The 19,316-nt window shown below is 37.5% G+C and overlaps 2 protein-coding genes across 2 annotated transcripts; both read right to left on the reverse strand.

The window, feature by feature from the left end:
* Window positions 1-2,310: 2,310 nt before the first annotated feature.
* LOC119077209 (odorant receptor 67d-like) lies at window positions 2,311-5,377 on the reverse strand. Its single transcript, XM_037184391.1, has 8 exons — window positions 5,369-5,377; window positions 5,009-5,302; window positions 4,134-4,467; window positions 3,533-3,713; window positions 3,363-3,462; window positions 3,206-3,295; window positions 2,417-2,572; window positions 2,311-2,370 (listed from the first exon to the last, which is right to left on the reverse strand). Exons 1-8 carry the CDS (start codon window positions 5,375-5,377, stop codon window positions 2,320-2,322), a joined length of 1,215 nt encoding a protein of 404 aa, XP_037040286.1. The 3' UTR covers window positions 2,311-2,319.
* Window positions 5,378-9,747: 4,370 nt separating this feature from the next.
* Window positions 9,748-17,951, reverse strand: LOC119076566 (NACHT and WD repeat domain-containing protein 2). Its single transcript, XM_037183354.1, has 23 exons — window positions 17,674-17,951; window positions 16,874-16,999; window positions 16,397-16,806; window positions 16,194-16,338; window positions 15,907-16,132; window positions 15,544-15,827; window positions 15,319-15,476; window positions 14,947-15,141; window positions 14,735-14,874; window positions 14,431-14,641; window positions 13,975-14,366; window positions 13,783-13,888; window positions 13,331-13,723; window positions 13,064-13,276; window positions 12,800-12,897; window positions 12,632-12,735; window positions 12,382-12,569; window positions 12,007-12,311; window positions 11,261-11,479; window positions 10,858-11,210; window positions 10,588-10,787; window positions 10,356-10,525; window positions 9,748-10,299 (listed from the first exon to the last, which is right to left on the reverse strand). Exons 2-23 carry the CDS (start codon window positions 16,974-16,976, stop codon window positions 9,804-9,806), a joined length of 5,109 nt encoding a protein of 1,702 aa, XP_037039249.1. The 5' UTR covers window positions 16,977-16,999; window positions 17,674-17,951; the 3' UTR covers window positions 9,748-9,803.
* Between the last annotated feature and the right edge of the window lie 1,365 nt (window positions 17,952-19,316).

Here is a 19,316-nt window from a genome sequence, read left to right on the forward strand (position 1 = left end):
TGTGTTGGATTCCTTTTTTTTGTAAATGATGAAAAGTGGAGAGTGGGTTAAGAAAAGTGTGTTGTGAAAGACGAGACCTCGACCACGGTGTGCATCAACCTTTGAAGTTTGATGAATTTATCTTTTTCGAATATACTCTTTCGCAAAACTACCACTTTTTATTGCGTACGAAGCAAGAACTACATTTATAACATGAGTGCCGACATGCTGAATGAGAAAATCAACAGTTGTTTTGGCGTCGATAGTTCAAATGGAATTAATATATTAATAAATGAATTAAAATGATAGTTAATTCAATCTCATGATAAAGTAATATCGTTCAATTTAAAATTAAACGTGTGATAACAATCATCGCAAACGTGCCGCTCATCATAAGTTTTTAATTTTAGTGGGTTTCATTTGTTTTATTTGTTCTACCAGACCACCTAGCAACCAGACTACTTTTATTAAGGTAGTGAAAGAATTAAGTAGCCTTTGGAATTTAGAATAGTAAGAAGTAAGGTGTGAATTTGACAAAGAGAGCTGAGAGTTTAATTGCTAGAGAGAGTATTGGTTCTACACGACCTTGTCTTTTCGTTCCTTCAATTCCACACTTACGTGTGAGTGAGACGACTCTCAACGCTTCTTTTGTTGATAACACATGTGGTTCAATGTAGAACAATTAAAACTTTAGAATGCTAACCAAGTAAAAACTTATGATGAGATCCGTTTGGACGATGTATTTAAGCTATTTTCGCAAGTTGTAGCCCGAACGAAGTGTTGAATGACATTTCTAGAGAGAAAATTGCTGCAAATCCTCTCCCGTGGAGAAAATAGAACATTTCTCACTTGAACTGTTGTCCACTTTGTTCACCACTGGGAGCCAACTTTTGTTAGAATATATAATTTTCTCCCCTTACAGTTACGGTTAAGAGTGGATATCGCGAAATATTCGAACAATTTGTATGGAGGACAAATTTAACGTATCTGGATTTTTGTCGAGTATCGAATCCTTGCTTCATTACGAGTTCAACGAGGTATATCTCGCCTCTCTCGGAATTGTCGTTTTCGTGGTAGAGCTGTTTGAAAAATCGGTGGTATTCAAGTGGAAATTTTTTCACACAGATTATCTCGGGTAATAAAGAGTCGACTTCGTTCAAATTTTAGGGGATCGTAGTGCTAGACTAGACCGATCACATAAGCCACCAAATACGTCGGGCTGTTTGCTGTACTGGCTTCAGTGACTGTATTGAGAAACATTTTCTCTGACTACTAACAGGTGCGCGCATCAGGTACTTCGGTGACTCGCTCTCATGTGAATTTAGTTTTCTTGGTACATCAAACTGTTTCATAATGTAGCCCAGGGTCCTAGGAGCATTTATCACACGCATCCAACCAACCACAAACTTGGCTGCTTCATAAAGATCAACAAATTTAAATGTAAGAAGTAAAGTCAGGAAAATTATCATTGGAAAGGAACAGTGTAAATTACATTTAAGGTGAAAAAAATGAAAGTGATCGACAAACCGGTCGAAATTTTCTTTGGAGTAATAGGAGACATTTTAGAAATAGCCCTATCTCTTAATGCCAATAGTCCATCCAGCACAAGTTTTTATATTTTTAGGAAGTACCGAGCCTAAACCATCTAATGGAACCCTAAACCGTTAGGTTTGCTGATGCGCGCACCCGTTAGTTGTCAGAGAAATTTTTCTTAATACAGTCACTAATACAGTCAACAGCCCGACGTATTTGGTAGCTTATGTGATCAGTCTAGTCTAGCACTAGAATCCCCTAAAATTTGAACGAAGTCGGCCCTTTATTACCACAGATAATCAGGATGAAAAAATTTCTACCTGAAAACCACCAATATTTCAAACAGCTCTACCACGAAAACGACAATTCCGAGAGAGGCGAGATATACCTTGTTGAACTCGTAATGAAGCAAGGATTCGATGGGTACCATACTCGTCAAAAATCCGGATGGCATGGCTAGCCGATTGCTCGAAGATTTCGCGATATCACTCTTAATGTCAATCAAAAAATCTACATTTGATTCAGCTACAAGCAACCAACACACAAGGCATAAGGCAAGTTATAATCAACTGGTGTTCGAACTTCTCGCTCTGATATATGCAGCCTGTAGGTATTAGCAAAACCGGAAAATCGGTTTGGTTGTATAACTGGACTGGCGTCCGTAATTTTAAGAACGATTGTTTTTGTCGAAAATACTTTTAATTGAATGTGTGCACGTTTCCGGTAACTTAAAATATCATCATCAGGTAAAGTTAATTAGCATAGTGTCTATTCACCGTTATAATCGGGCTGTCAAGGCACAGTGGACTACATAACCTCCGTCATCACCGTGTAGTACGTGTAAATACTCTTGACGATCTAAAATGTTTTTCGTTAACTTTATGTATCGCATAACCGAACATACCTCTGTTGCCGTATAAACGCTCAATGGCGCTATTGGTCCTATCCATAGTTCGTCGCTATTCATGACCGAGTTCAGCAACATTGTCATCATCTTTTGTGACTTCAAATCGTACGTGTACCATTTGGATTGGGCAATTATATGGCAGGTCCGTTCATTCTGAATGAAAGTTTAAACTTTTGTGGTGGGTGTTTTCAATAATACATGGCATGATGAATCAATCACCCTAGGCAATGAGTCATTGCTAATGATGTCTTGTTTAATACAAGAGTGATGTCACATTCAAGGGAGTGTATTGAAGATAAACCTTCTTGGTAGACGAGCTTTATATATTATGTAGCTGGGAGTTGTATAAGCTGGAGAGACATTGTCTATAACAGGTCCATCGAAGTGAAATTCGACATGTTTTCTGATTTGGGATTTCTTTTCGTTTGCAGTTAATTCCACAAGGATTTCGTTGTACAAATGTTAATCTAGATTGTTATTTTATGAATTTTGGTTGGGCACACGCTCGCAACAAGAATGAAATACTTATAAATCAAAAATCTAGATTTGGATTTGCTAAACAAATGTGTGGAATCATGTGCAAACAACAATTATCAAATCAGAAAACATGTCAATTTTGCCTATTCTGTCACTGTATCTTTTCTGTTGCACAAAGAGTGCAGGTTTTATCTTATTATTGTCAAATGCAGGGATGTGCATGTATGCCGTATGTGGAAATATGCATGCATGGGACGAAGAGTGAATTTGTGCTCTCACTTAGAGATGAAACACTAGATCGTGTCATACCTCCATTGTAACTTTCGTACCCATCAAACAATAAAAAATCATCTCGATGAAAAACCCAATTGCCAGAGCGTAACCAGGTATCCAATTGTTCTGTGAATTACGTGTGCGGTCAGTTCTTATTATGTATTCTCATTGAATGAAGAAGATCGCAACTTACAACACGAACTTGGTACATGCACAATATTTGCGACAAATAGGCAAAGACGAAGAAAATGTACATTTTATCGTCGAAAATGTTCTTGATTTCGGCGATGTATCTGAAAAGTTACGCACGTTAGACTAAAACAACGACACAAACTTCCTGGCTATTTTTTTCGGTTTTTATACTCTCTAATGTCAATGCATTTCCTGCAAATGTTTCTCAAAAACAAATGTCGATGAGCCAATGTTGATGTGGACGTATCACTCCACAGGTCATTCAATTCTTCAATATCAATTTCCAACAAATCAACACGAGGTGAATAGTTTATGATCAGAAAAACGAAGGCCAGTCCCATATATTCAGTGCCTGGAATTGCGTGAATTTCGTTTCAATTGCTATTCTCGTATTCGAGCCCTGACTTTGGATTAAATTATCTTATTATTTTCCATTAATAAAACGAGAAAAAAAAGTTCTTTTGACGGAGTGTCTCAAAAATAGCCTTTTAATATTGGAACTGAGTTTATTCATTAAATCGGTAGGGCCTCAAAGTCGGATAAAGTGAAAATTCCATTTTGTTAAACGTAAAATTTTGCATGTAAAATGTGTTACGTCAATGTTTGTAAATGTTTGTTTTGGATCGTGTGATTACTCCACTCGCATTCGGCTCGTTCCGCAAAACTCACACTTGCTAAAACAAATATTTACAAATAGGTGACGTAACATACTATGAAAATCTAAGATGGTTAGGATATATGTGAGTATGGGTTGTGAAGCTACTGCACTTACCTAAAATTGCGTACACTCCCAACGTTATCATGATACAACTTACAACAATGTAGCCCCACAAGACCGACTGATCGACCAACATTATTTCGATTGGAACGAAGGGCACCAGTTCACCGTCGATGAGAAAACTTTTTACCGGATAAAACATGTAGAGTATTGCAATAAATACTGCAACGGATGCGATAAATTTGAGAAATGTAAAATTCGAATTCGAACGATGATTTAGTCGATCGGCACGTGAGCCAGTGTTTTGCTGACAAATTTTTAGACTGGATACGAAAAGTGCTCGAATATTTTTGTGATATTTTTCGAAGCACCAAATTTTCAACACCGCCTAAAAATTAAACGTTGTTGAAACGATTCAACCATTCGTTTTATTGCACTCTACTAAAAGGTGGGTAAATTAAAATGGTTGATTATGAAGTTGTTCAGCGTATCGTGAAAGCAAGTATAGGACTTAATAAAGAGCTTGCCAAAATTTTTTAAAACATTCACAATGTTTATTTAGAGTGTATTGGAATTGTTTACAGATAATAACACAGCAGAGTAAAATAAACCAGGCAGGAGAGCTCACTAGTAGCCTTAAATTTTGCGTATTAAATTAATTCAATTTATGTCAGTGCTTATTTGAGTTCCTTTTCATACAGTGTATTAGGTCCCTTTTTGACATTTCAAAAATGAACCACTCCTGCCTGGTTTATTTTACTCTGCCGTTATAATAAACCTTAAAATATGATAATGAACAGTTCAAATGGTAGGTATGTAAGACTATACTATATACCAACCTTCCATCTACCTCTGTCTTACATATCACGATACACTCAGAATCGATCTTTTTAATATGAATTTACTTTACTAATCAAAATCAAAATTACCGATATTGCTATTCCATAGACGGCAAAAACTTCGAAAGTTTTCATTGCACTGCCCTGATGAACGTACACAATTTTCGTGTAGAAAAACTGCGACCAACAGAATGCAGTAATAAATTTTGTAAACTTGAAGCGTGTGTTATTCTTCCAATCGAAGCTTATCCTGACACCGATAACAATTCCGAACAGTTCAAGAAACTGTAAACTACGACTAAAAATCAGATAGGCTGCTGTAGGTATAGGTAATTTGTCGGTGAGTACTCTGTTAGCAGCCAGAACTACTTTTGGTGGCTCTGCCTAACAAAATATCGATACAAGCGTTCTTGTGGATTATGAAAAAGTGCTAGTGTTTGCATAACTTACGTTTGACATAGTTGAATTTATTGAGATAGTTGACTGAAAGGTATCCACTGCTCAATTAATACTAAAAGTCAAGTAGCAAAGTGGTCAAACAGCAAACACTTTACATAAAATTCATTAATTATTTTAGTCTTACACGAGCGAAGCTATCTTTTACATAAAATCATTAAAATTTCATTTCGATCATGACTAATTTATTGATTCTATTCAACATAGTATTTAGCAGTGCAGGTCATTGAAGCATGAAGCACATAACTTTTTCATCGTTTCGATGTGCAAATATTTTATCGTTTTTTGTCAGTCCGTGGGGCAAATTGCATCGTTTACCTCTTTCGTAAGTGAACTTTGACGACGACGGACGGCTTCACGTTTCGACAAGTAAAGTTGGGTAAGAAAATGAAAATTTATTGTCAAAGAGAGCTGCGGGAATACGATAAAATTTAATTTGAAATTAGCGAATATCATGTATTCCCTTGACTGTTAAGTCTTCTTGGTGACTGAATGAATACAATCCCTTGACTGCAGGGACTATTTTGGGGAAAATTATTGGAAAAATAAGGAAAATAGAGAAAAAGGGAAAATTAAGGAAAACAGGGAAAAAAATAGGGAAAATTGGGAAAAGATTGAGGAAAATTTTCCCTGTTTTCCTTATTTTTCCTATTTTTCTTATTTTTTTATTTTCCCTATTTTTCTGTTTTTCTTAATTTTTCCTATTTTTCATATTTTCCCAATTTTCTTTAATTTTCAAAATTTCCTTTTTTTTCCAAATTAGTTTCTGACCTTAAGTCGTACAGTGTATCAAATAAACAATTCTATGTAAAAAAACCTACTTTGTGAGACATTGGGCGTAGGGTAATCTGGCACGTCATACAAATAGATGGTGTGCCCATACTATGATCGTGTGTGACAGATTCCCCGATGCCGGTTAATTGTTCCATCAATTTTTATGATTTTAACGAAAAGTAAGGTTGATTTTATTCAATGTGTTGTCATGGTCACATTCTCTGTTGTTTTTTTATTTGAATTCGACTGTAGATTTTCATCACGAAAACAGTTTAACTCATCACCAGTAGTTGCAATGAAAGTGTACAGTAGTTTAAAACTGCACAATTTTTGAAAGCGACCACTTATTTCTTTGTCGTTTTTACGATATCCAAAATACAACAAAACAAAAGATTTTCGATGGGGTGAAGAACCTAACAGTTTTCGTAAGGAAAATCAAAATTAAGTTGACAAAAAATGCAACAGTGAAGTTGACCATGACTCCATCACATCAAATCAAATTGTTGACAACCAAAAATCATTAAAACGGAAAATTCCTTCAACCTTTACTTTTCGAAAAAGCATAAAAATTGATGGACCACTCAGCTATCAGTTTCGTTCGAAAATGGAGGGAGTCGTGGACTGCTTTTATCGAACGTGTATAAGTGTTTGCTACTTGTCAAGCCAACTAGCATAGAGTCAGAACGGGCATTTTCAGCTTGTGGCTACTGCTGTAGTAAAATTCGTTTAAGACTGAACGACGAAACACTGCACCGTTTGTGCGTTCTTTCACTTGAAAAAATTAAGAAGTTATCACATTTTCGTTTTCAACAGATTCTACATAAATTCTTCTGCGTGTGCGACAAATATTTCAGCTATAGGAATAAATTCAAAAATTGCATACAATATAACAGCCGTCACAATCTGTGGGCTAAGAAATATCAGATCCTACATGAAACAAAAATGTGATAATAGCTTTTCAAAAAGAATAAAAACGTTTTACAATGTCATTACCATCATTATAAGTCAAAACTCTTGAAGCGACAATAAATTAATGAATTTTGCTAGTAATTTTTGTGGAAGTGTTTTTGTTACTCAAATCATAATTTCTTGTCAATACGGAAAATACCGGTATCAATCCCGGGATTCAGTTTAAAAATCCCGAATCCCGGTATTCCAAAAAACAGTCCGGGATTGCATTCCCTACAGCTATGTCTCACAAAATATTTTTTTTCTGTAAAATTCACTGTTCAGAATTTAAAAAATGCTTGTTGTTTGATACACTATTCTATTTTAGGTGAGAAGGCAATATTTAAAAAAAAAATTAAGGAAAATAGGGAAAATTGAGGAAAATAGGAAAAATTAGGAAAATAGGAAAAATTAGAAAAATTAAGAAAAATAGGAAAAATTGGGAAAAATATAAAAATAGGGAAAATTTTCCTCAAAATAGTCCCTGCTTGACTGAATGACGAAAATAAATGAGTTGTCAATTCGAGATTATGAATTTTAAGCCACATTCATACTCGAAGACACAATGTACAAATTTCTTTTTAACCAGAGTTCAAAATGGGAAATGTTCTCCATTTTTACTGATTTAAATCTTTGAAATAGGATCTGTGGTCCTTGTAAATGAAGTGATATCCACGATCTGATTTCACTGAAATGTTCCGGAGAACAGGCTGACAAGATATCAGAACTATTTTTCTAATCTATGCCTTTGATTTGATTGTTACTTTTACAATCGTACTTTTTTATTGCAGCCCGTTTAGGCTTATGCATTTAAAGCTATATATAAACTTTACATCTATAGACACTTATGCATAAATTTACTGTTTTACCGAAGAGTTAAAAATGTCTATTATTTTAAGATGTTCACTTCTGTGGACTTCTAACATATGCATTCAACTTTTATGTTTACTTTTAGAGTTGTTTTAACTCAAAGCAGCGTAAAAACGTATTTTAAAAATATAGAGCAGCAGTCAAGGGACCTGACCCACCCAATTGTTACACAATATCACCAGAAAATAATGAATATCTACTAACTAATATCTACTAACCAATTAATTATTCGACGTTCTATGGTCTGAAAAAAGAACCAGATGATGAGGAAAAGACCCGAGTCAGCATGGGATACGTACCTGAAATCACGAGAGCTTTAAGACCGATCTACAGAGCCAATAATATTGAATTGGTGCACCGTAGTGGAAACAATTTACGCCAATACCTAGTGTCTTCAAAAGATAAAGTGCCGGAATTTCATAAATCAGGAATTTACCAAATTAATTGCCAGGAAGGTTGTTATTACCGGTATATAGGAAGAACAGTGAGAAGAGCAAAGACCAGATTTGGTGAACATATGGCTGACTGGATCAACGATGACGAAAATGGACCAGCAGTGGCAGCACATTTGTTGAGTCACAATCATGAAATCACTGACGACCAATTATCTATTTTAAGACCGTACAGTGACAAATACAAAATCGATTATATGGAAGCAGTATATATAAACAAGCATAGAGACAAGCCATTGATGAACAAAGTCTTCGGTATCACATCACCATTGTTGTCATTGGTGGACATAGTGAAGGACAGGTCCAACATAAGAGGGATAAACGCCGAACAGTAGGCTACGAACAAATAGACCAGACTTTTCTAGAATGGAAAGTACTAGTAAATTGTAGAACATACAGGAGTTTTCAATTCGATTATAGAAGAGTATAGAATGTTCGGTTTTATATAGATTTGTATAAATTCAGGAGTTACATGTGTACTTGTAATTAGTTTAAAGGAGTCAAAGGCTTGATAATGGTCGTATATAGACCGAAACGTTGCCAATAAAAATATTTGGTGTGATTTAAATGGTGTTTTCTTTTAAACAAATTATTCTTCAAAGTAGTTTAATTAATCGCACCGGTGGTGTTCGGAAAAAAACCTTCAGAAATATCTGTCGTAAAAAGTTGTAATATCTACTAATTGAGCAGAGATACAGATAACCTATGGTATACCTTCCTCCCCAGATATGTTTTCTCTTTTTACCTCTATCAAAGTCAAAATCAATTTTACGAATTTTGTTCGGCATTTGCATAAGTTTTTAACTGTTACAGACGGCAAGCATATGACCAGTATTATTATCGGGTATATTACTTCAATCAATCAAAGTATTTTCAATCTGTTGATTTAAAATCTGGTACTTCAATTTTTTTAACATGCATTTTATAAAGGACCATATTCCCCAGAGCTTTTCATTATTTCCGCTGAATAAACATCGAGCCTAGGATTGAAATGGGTTACAGGAGCGACAGATTGCGGCTAAAGCAGGGCCTATTTTAAGGAATTTAATTCTTAAAATTTCCAAATTTTGTTTTCTGTTAGATCTCATTCTGAAGTAATCAGTTAAGCTCGAAGACATGAAAAACAACTAAAAAGGCAGTAAAAACAACATTTACGATGCAATCTGTTGTGTTTTTAGATGAAATGACGAAAAGTGATGAAAAAATTTGAGAATTTTTGGAAATTTAATTTCCTTAAAATAGGCCCTGGGCTAGAGTGCGATCAGTTTTAGGGGAGGGTAATTTTTTCCGATTGATTGGTCGAATGATACCACACACAAACTGACACGGTTTAGATTGAAATAACTTTAATTTTACATCGAATCTGTTCATCACATAATGCCATTTTACACTTCTTTTTGCTGCTTGGCAGCGTTGCTCTCTTGCTTCAAACGCGATTCACAGTTACAGTATAATCGAATGCACAATCGTGTTATTCGGATTGTTGCTTTAAACCGGATTCTGGCCTTAGCCTTTGCCAATTTCTTCTTCCATTGTTCGTCACGTGACGGCAGATCCGCCAAATATTTGAAAATTTCGGTATTTTGGGGATCGGCAATAGCCAATACAGATAAACAACCATCGATCGTACCCAACACCAGGCCCTTACCATCTGTTGTACTCTTAATTGCGGTTAATTCAGCCTGCATTCGGTAGTTGGCTATCATTTGAGTGTCCGATGTACGGAACACTCTCAGCGTTTTCTTGCCACTGTGATAGTACAGAACGTATTCGTCACCTTCGGTGAACATACATATCACAGTGAACACACCTTCAGCCACTTTTGGTATGTACGTCTTGACTGTCGTTCCTTTACGTAGCTCCAGTAGTTCAAGTCCTCCCCTGGAAAATTTCTTTATTAAAGGAAGCAACGGATTGCATCTGAAACGTTGATATACCTAGGCGGTGCATATAGTCCAAATTTTCCATCCTTGGTACAGCTGCCACCCCACTTCAAAATCGATCGAATGTGCCTCTTCGACTTGATGTCGAAAATGCTTCCCTTTTCACTCGAAATCACAGCCACTTGAGACGGTTTGTGCGGCAGCGGTACTATGGTGATGACTTCCTGTGATGGGAAATGAAAAAAAATTGATTTTTCGATCCTGGCATTTCATATGACCGGAAGACCTTAATACTGCACCCCTTGAATGCCACCTTGTGCAAATAATTGCCGGTTGTGGCGTTGTAAATGGCGATACAATCCTTCATTCCTTTATCAACCGATACAACAATTATGTACGAACCATCAGAGGATACAACAGCTTGCCGGAATGGGATTCCCGGAATCATTCGAAATGAGTATTCAAATGAAAACAGCAAGACACCCTCTGCCGTAACGTGTTCAAGAAGAAATTTAATTTCCATATCACGAAATCTCGTTACCATTCGTTCACTTACCAGGCAGGGATCGAACTTGTGCCAGTGCCAGCAAACCAGAATCATCGTCACACGTTTTATTTACATTAGCACAAGATATCGACAGAACCTTCTCGCCATGGTCTAAGAACTTTATTTGCTGTATACCGGGCTGATCATCTCTGTACAAAACCTGTTCCGATACACGATTCCACACCAAAATTTTGCCCGTTTCCGACGAAACGATATGCTTGCCGTCGGGCGTAATTTCGGCATGCGTAACAATTGCGCCCAAATGATTGTCGGCCAGTTTGGATAGTAGTCGACCCGAACGAATTTCCCACACGCCAACACAGCCTCTGGTCACTGTCACAGCCAAGTCCGTTTGAGATAGGCTGAAATACAAAAATTTTTAAGAGATTTTCTATGGACGAAAAGTAACAACCTTATCGTGTCGATGGGAAGCTCATGTCGATCGATAACGTGCACTTGCTCGAAAATATTATTAATATTCCAGATTTTTACCGACCGGTCAATCGAAGACGTTATCACACTGTTCCAATTACCAATAGTCAACGATTCCAGTTGAATGATTCGACCGAAATGGGCATCGAGCACCTTCATTAATTGTCTGGTTTGAAGGCACCAAACGTACAAACTTTTCCTGCAAAGTTAATGGATATTTTATACAAAAACCTTGGATCTTGTTTTTGGCTGGTGAGTGATGATATAGCTCGTAAATTTTAAACTGAGATTAGATAAATGATACGAGCAAATACCTACGTGTTAGACCGAAACATCGTATCGCATTGTTTGCGTGCTTTGGATTTGGAGAGCATTAGTAAGCTTTAAGCTTCTTTAGGATTCCATTAAAAATTAGAACATTTCGGTGGAATACAAAGACGCTTAAAGCTTTCGAAAGCTATTTAAAAGCAAAAACGCAATCGCATTTGTGTCTTCGTTTATAAAGAGCTTTCGAAAGCTTTAAACTTCTTTTGTATTCCATTGAAAAATTTCACTTTTCAAATGGTATCCAAAGCTCGCAAATCCTATGTAAAGCACACTCTCAATGCGATACAAGTATTACATGATTTTATCGAACATGCAACTGAAGAGTCATTTAGCTGGTTTTTGAAGGTGTATGCAAGGTGTATGGAAGGTTCAACAAGTGTTCGGACGAAATTACATTACCTAACACCAGCGACAGCGTAATTCAGTGTTGCGCTCACCATAAACGAATTGGAGGTCATCATTTTCGTGGTAATGTTTCGGACACCATGCGGCAGTGCCAAATAAATGGCTTCGTTCGGCAAACGTTCGCTGAAATCCCACACAACGAAACCCTTTCCCGTCGATCCAAGCAGCATCGTATCGTCCTTGTCGAGTTTCAACTGTAAAAGTTGTTCCTTTTCATCGTCCATGTATCGTGGCAGAGACTTAACTTGTTGCCAAGCTGTACCGGCCGACTCGGATTCTATGTACTCGAACTGGACTACCTGGAAAATGGAATAATTCGTACGGTGAGCAGTGAATGATTCATGATTCATTCATTCGATGTCGAAGTACCTCGCAGTTATCCGGCGACGGGCAACAGTAAATTATATTCCATTTAGCATCAAACACTAGTGTGTTGTAAAAGTCAACAGTAGCGACATTTTCCGATCCCGTATAAGTTGTTAGTCGAAGCCGGGGATCGTTAATGGAACCGGTCCAGAACATTAGATGATAAAATTCATTGTCCCGGATTTTCATGGCTGCAATAGATTGTGTGGGGTTGATGTAATGTTGCGACACATTTTCGTGTGACTAAAATTACCTAAAATCTCCCATTCGTCGGTGACGAACGTGATTTCCTTTATATCGATAAAGTTTCCTCTCATATCCAATCGTGCCAGTTTCCGCTTAGTGTTGACGAATAAACTGTAAATCGAGGTCGAGAGGGAATATGCTCATTCGTTTTCAATATTTAAAATGAACTTCTTACTTTTGGTTTAGCAGATAGATCCCAGTAACATCGTCCGTCTCCTCGAACGGATTGTTAATTATCACAAATTCACTGGACAACATATTGAGCAGAACACTCTGTTCGTGAAAAAAAAAATGGTTTACTTGCTGGCAGATGTAGCTAAGCTCTGAGGAAGAGGAAATGAAGCACAGGAGAAGAGGAAAATATGGAGACAAGAAGCATTCAAGGAAAGGTTGAACAGAGCCCAAAGCAATTTGATTTACATTAAAGAGCAAAACTTACTTGATTATTGTTGGTATACGCAGCAGCCCATTTATTATCCGGGCTTAAGACCAGCTGCTGCATAATACCTTCGATGCCCGGATTTACATCCCTGGTCAAATCTGAAGTGGACAAATCCCACGTAATGAACCGCGTTGAAATCGAGACCATGTACCGTAAATCATTTGTCAGGGCAAATCCGAACACGGCGAACTGATGTCCTTCCAGAGAATACTAAAAAAAGTCTTCGATTGAACCGAATTCAACCAGAACCAGTGCAAAATATACTTTCAAAGGACCACCGGGTGTGTGAAGGCAATGATTCAACGGAATCAATGAGCAATGCTTCGGCCCGCTGTTATCACATGCGTTCAGCAACATTTTTATATTGGCATTGCCACCGATTTCCGGTAACAGACGTCCAACCAACTGCGGTGCTAGCATATTGGGATAAATTGCTAAAATGGCACCGCCGAGGCGAAGAGCATCGGCAACCAACATCAGTTCTCGTCTTGAATCTTTGTCGTCCGTGTTGATTGACGCATCCTCGAAATCAGCTAGTACAGCTTGGAGTGGACAGCTAGACAATTTGGCATGCAGCCAATCATAGTTGAAGAGAACATTTTCGTACAAGTCTTGAAAGCGACGTGACCGTACGAGATGGTAAGGAAGTTCACCAAACTAAGTTTGGAAGAAAAATTTATTTGTTGGGGCAAGAGCGTCGAATGACAGTCATTTACTTTGCGGAGATTGTATCGTGATATTGTCCCTTCTTTATTGGTAAATGCTAATGGTTGCACTGGCACCTTACGATCTGCTGAACCTTCTTTTTCGGTTAGATTAAATCTGAAAATCATTGGCAAATGGTAAAAAGTGTCAACTACTCGAATGTCAGTTCATCCGGCAAGCAAAAATCATTCTCTTCGAACTACCTATGTCGCTGGATTTCCGTAAATTTGAACGGCTTCGGCTTACCACCGCCCCATATTCCCAAATAATAGTCAGCAATGGACGAGTGGAAATACGTTGCCATGTTCATATTCTTGAAGTATCGTTCACGTGCCGTGTCGCGGAATTGTCGATGGTACCAGTTCATAACGTTGACACCATCCGCTTCACGTTCGCTCAAATAGTTGGGCAAATCGTTTCGTATACGTGTCCACAGCAGTGGCGGTATTCGACGAACCGGCGGTAAATGGTATTGGTAGACATCGTCTAGCACTTTGTCGTCAAGTGATATCAGATCTTCCAGTTCACTTTCGGATAGACCGGACTTGGCTGCAGTTATGTAGGCCAATGCGTGGAATACCAAAATGCGACCATGCTAAATCATGAAGGAGTAGAGAAGTAATGTTTGATCTTTCTATGGTCTCTGTGGTTTTGTGTACCTGTTTCTCGATTCTCTCGAATAGCATCATGATGGAGTCCATGACTGTCGATGCTAAATGGGTTTCTTGCGGTCTCGTATAACTTCTCCAGCGGCAGATTTCAGCGAAAACTAATTTCACGAAAATTGGCAATGAGCATTTCGCGATTGCATTTGAAACTAGTCGCCATTGATAGTTGTTCAAGTCACGGCAAGCCGTCTTCATCCACATCCTTTAATCAAAAAAATCAAAATAATTTTTTGGTTCAATCAAATATGTGGAGTGGAGGCTATGCAAGTTAGCAGGATTGGTATCTGATTCTTACTTAATAACATTCATCGCCAGATCTTCGCCTAATGCTGTAACTTCAACGAAATTTTCGTCAATATCTATCATTCTACGCAGCAGGTGATATTCTCTCGATACTGTTGGATTCGCTTCTTCGTTCGCGCATGTCACTATAATCTGGTCATTCAAAAGAACTTTTCAGTGTTGGTCGGTGCATGCAGATGTTTGAAATTGAAAATGTTATTTCACCTTGCAATTCGGTGGCATTCTAGTCGGTAGCCACGATACCTTATCCTGTGCGCCGGTCAATTGATCAACCGAATCCAGGAAAAGGAACAAAGGTTGGTTGACTGATGCATACGTTAGGAGTTGTTTAAAGTGTGCGGTCAATGGAACAAGATCGTCGGGAATGTTCTCGAATGGAAGCATAAAATTGTAGGATATCTGTCGATTAAGGTGGTCGTGAGTTACACTTTTTGTTATGAAATTTCAACAGGCACGGACTGGCGATTCCCGAAAGACCCTTCGGATTTTTGTATAAAATTTGTTAATTTTGAGGCTTTTAAAAATGAGCTGTTGCTCGTGAGTAGTCAGTCCGGCCCTGCATTACAGGCCACTCACTTGCTGACAAATGGAAATTAGTGTAGGAGTCAGAGCACTTGAATCAGGTGTCGTTCCCAAAAAACGGACAATGCTGATCGGCTTTACATGACTGAACCAATCCGTCAGCGATAGCGATGCACTTTTAGCTAACAGTGATGTCTTACCACAACCTCCCTCTGAAATACAACTGGTAATTAAGTACTGCAAAGCGGAACCAATTTCCGGTTTTCATTATTGCATTACCGCCATACAGTACCAACGGCTTCTCCGATTCATTCGTCATATATTGATGGATGTGAATCAAACTTTCCTCGCGCCCATAAAACACTTTAACGGAATTATTGCAGGCGTGCAAATGTTGCAGTATTTCCGTCACAATTTGACCTTGCGCACTGGAGTCTTCTTTGCGCATCGCACGGTCGACCAGCTTGACAATGTTTTTGTAGAAATGGGCGATGAAGTGATTCAAATATTCATCATGGGTTTCGGTATCCAATCCTTCGCGACCGATCCACTCAACAGTGTATCTGAAATGGGAAGTAGTTTTCGTCAAACCGAATTCATGGACACTGTCTTATGGTGGACGTCATTCACGAACGGCCTTACTTTTGCATATTTGTCGATTCGATTTTATTCGGCAGTCGCTCGTCTCTCAAGTTTGCTAACAGCTTTGATGACTCAGTGTCCAAACTTCTATTGATAATATCAACGAACAGAGACGCTTTCTTCAGATTCTGCAGATTAATGTTGTTGATATAACGTACATAAGCCAGGCAATGGTTCTTGGTGTTTCGAACATTCAGAATTCCATTTATAACTTCCCGTTCAGTAACTGAAAAACTTGCAATTTCAAATAACGTTTTCTATAATCACAACCAACCACTGTCCCATACCAGACATGAAGTAATTGTGCATCAGTTCCTTATCAAATTTATTCGCTGCCTGCAAAGATGCGGCAGACTTTCGTAAAAGTTTTTGCATTTTGTTCAACGTATCCCACCAAATGGCTTGGTCTTCTGCTTGTAGTTTCGGTACTCTCTGTGAACGTAGTATTAAGACACGTTTAAGAGCTAAACCGTTTTCTGAACGAACTCACTTTATTGTTAAAGTTGATTAAAATGGAAGAGATTGGCTGTAACACACTGATCGGTGGCACCGCATTACTATCCTTTTTATACCATGTATCCAACAGTACACCGTCGATTCCTAATGCCGTCAGTTCATCCCTTAACAGTTGCAATTCCGATGACAAAATGTACGTCGGAATAGGTCGATACCCGTACTTCTGTCCCAGAAAGACCACAAAATTCGGACCCATCGACAATCTTTGACAATTTTCGATTTCCTTCATGCACAATTCGGTGGTCATGTGATCGTCTGTGGCCTCGTCTCGAACGCCCCATCTCATGTCGACCACTTGAAATTCCAATCCATGTTTTTCCCTGCAATAGTCTTTAATCCGTGGGTAACACTTAGCCATGAGTGTGTTACGTTCCATTGTTGTATCTGGTGGTCAAACACATTTTTTTCGAGTTGGGGATGATGTTGGAACGAACAATTTTTAAATTGTTACCTGTGAACGTTGAACTGGTGAAAATGCGAACGATTTTCGAACTAACCGGAGGCAAAGACTCCAGCGAGCCAGCGAATATCAGATCAACCGTTCGATCATCCATTTTCCGACAGGTTCACCAATGAACTGAATGAAAATTGGCGAAACGTAAATGAGGTTCTTTGGTGAAAATCAAAACAATGCGGGAAGGTCATTTTCTCCCAGTATTTTTAGAATGAAATTGTTTGATCGATAACTTAAGTTTCTGGCGGCGTGCTAGTCATATGTTCGCGGATACGAATATATGCGCCCCATTGACGATGTGTTAATGTAAACATTTTCATTTTATTGGAAATTCACGTGATATAGAGATACATTTCGACGTTTCATTTGAAAAGGTAAAAATAAAATTGATTGATAACAATCAAGTCCTCGTGTGCATGTAATAAAAGAAAAGCTCTTGTGGAAAATGCGAGCGAATATAAATTAGGGTGGGTCGAGTGTGCCATTCATCCTATTGTATACGAATTTCTCCAGCAATTTTACAGATGTGAACTACATGCTATTTATTTCAGCCTTCCAATGATAGTTGATGTAGTCTGCTAAAATGTGCGGTAAGAGCGTCAATTAAGACTCGGAACCATGGCACTCGGGATTTCACTTCTTAAAAAATTCTTAAAATTCTTAAATTTATGAATTTTAAAGAATTTTAAAAATCTTAGGAATTCCTTAATAAGTCCGAACGATAAACCCCTTGGACCTTTATCTACAAAATTGCTGAAAAGAATGTTTTAAATATTGCATCAAACGAAAGATATTACGGTTTTAAAACATCGCTGCACTGGACACAACACATGAAGAATTGCACTTTATTTGCACATCTAAACACACTGCCTCCAACTTTTTATTACAGAAACGATAATTCACACACTTGTTTATCAAATTCCAGAATTAATTTGACAAAAAACACTTTTTAACAAACTAAGAAACAGAAAATTAAACCCGAAATTGTTGAATAACTGCCATTTTTCCAATTGTTGAGCTTTGATTTTGACAACTAAATTGTGGTATGCAACACAGTTTATACCACACCATGCTATACCATACCAGCTGTATATACCATTTATTATTGTCAAAATCAAAGCTCAACAATTGGAAAAATGGTAGTTATTCAACATTAACTATTGTTTTTTATTCTCATTCCAAAGAAGATAATAAATCTCGTCCAATGCTTGGGTTGACGGCAATGTACCGAGCACAGAAGCTGAATTTCCACGTTGAATGTCTATTGATAGTCTCTGCCGAAGGAAAGGCGTAGCTCTCTTCTCGTTAGTGACATTCGAGATTCTCTTGCCTAATTCGGAAACAAATTGCTTTGCATGAGGACCCCATGGACCAAGCGTTTCAAAACCTAAAGGAACAAAGAGGTATTGGCCAATTAAAGAATTATATAGTGTGATCTTTTTATCCTCTGCCGTTTTTGCCACCCGACCAACATGTCTTGAACTGTTCATCAAATACGTTTTTGCAACTGTGTCTCGGCAAGTTGCGTCCCATAGCAAAAACCATGCTGTTTTCTGTTTTTTTTACATTTGCACAAAAATGAGCAATAATGGTTTCACGTTAAAAAAAACGATGTGAAGGACGTCTCAGCCAAAAATAGGTTACTAAGTTCTATGAGTCTTTTGGCAAATATTAGAAAATCAATTTTCCTAAAATAGAATTCATGCACATTGCATTGATGGTAGATAGTGGTCTGCTAGTGTAAAAGCTACAAAAACCCTAATCTTGAAAAAAAAAGCAAACGAAAATAATTGATCCACCCTAACGAGTGCTTGTTCCCTTGTAAATGTTTTATTAGAAAATTTATATTTCTACATTCGTGAATTTTCATATATTGAATTTCTTTTAATAGATAAACTCGTGGATGTATGTTCACTTTAAACAAAAAAAAATTAATCGTTCGATAAAAAGACTAATTTCCATATATGGAATCTTACATGCACTCCAATCGTTAACATTTACCATACATTCGTGTAAACAAATATTATGAGCAATTATTTCAGACCTCCTCATTTCCGTTACATCGATAAAAATCTGCTCTATAGGTTTGTAGGTTTGGATGATTTCATTAAAATTGTAACTCTTTTCAGTGCTGATTTCAAAATTAAATTATAAATAACTCGAGAAATACGCGTTGTCCAAAGTTAAAATTATATTCTTCCCCCGCATATAGGGGTGGACCATATAACTTCACAGGGATTGTTTTCCTCGAGTTATTTAAGAGAATATTTTGATGGTAGCCCTGAAATAGATTGTTATGTAATTTATGAATGATCTCGTGTGTACAGAGCGAATGCCTTTCTCGTTGTTTGTCGTTTTTGCGAAAGGTCAAAAGGTTGTTGTGGAACCAAATCATTATACTGAAAATGCTCTGGAGTTATTATACATTCATAACTAGGTG

This window comes from Bradysia coprophila, unplaced genomic scaffold (genome assembly GCF_014529535.1).
Source record: "Bradysia coprophila strain Holo2 unplaced genomic scaffold, BU_Bcop_v1 contig_232, whole genome shotgun sequence".
Classification (NCBI taxonomy): Eukaryota; Metazoa; Arthropoda; class Insecta; order Diptera; family Sciaridae; genus Bradysia; species Bradysia coprophila.

Excerpts from the sequence above, each read along its gene's own strand:
- LOC119076566 (XM_037183354.1), bottom strand. The coding sequence starts at position 16,976 with ATGGATGATCGAACGGTTGATCTGATATTCGCTGGCTCGCTGGAGTCT. Across the intron at positions 15,828-15,906 it reads GAATCGACAAATATGCAAAA|ATACACTGTTGAGTGGATCG; the intron begins GTAAGGCCGTTC and ends TTCCCATTTCAG. Across the intron at positions 12,736-12,799 it reads ATCTATCTGCTAAACCAAAA|TTTATTCGTCAACACTAAGC; the intron begins GTAAGAAGTTCA and ends CTCGATTTACAG.
- LOC119077209 (XM_037184391.1), bottom strand. Across the intron at positions 3,463-3,532 it reads AAATGCATTGACATTAGAGA|ATACATCGCCGAAATCAAGA; the intron begins GTATAAAAACCG and ends GTAACTTTTCAG. Across the intron at positions 2,371-2,416 it reads GCGTTTATACGGCAACAGAG|ATCGTCAAGAGTATTTACAC; the intron begins GTATGTTCGGTT and ends AAAACATTTTAG.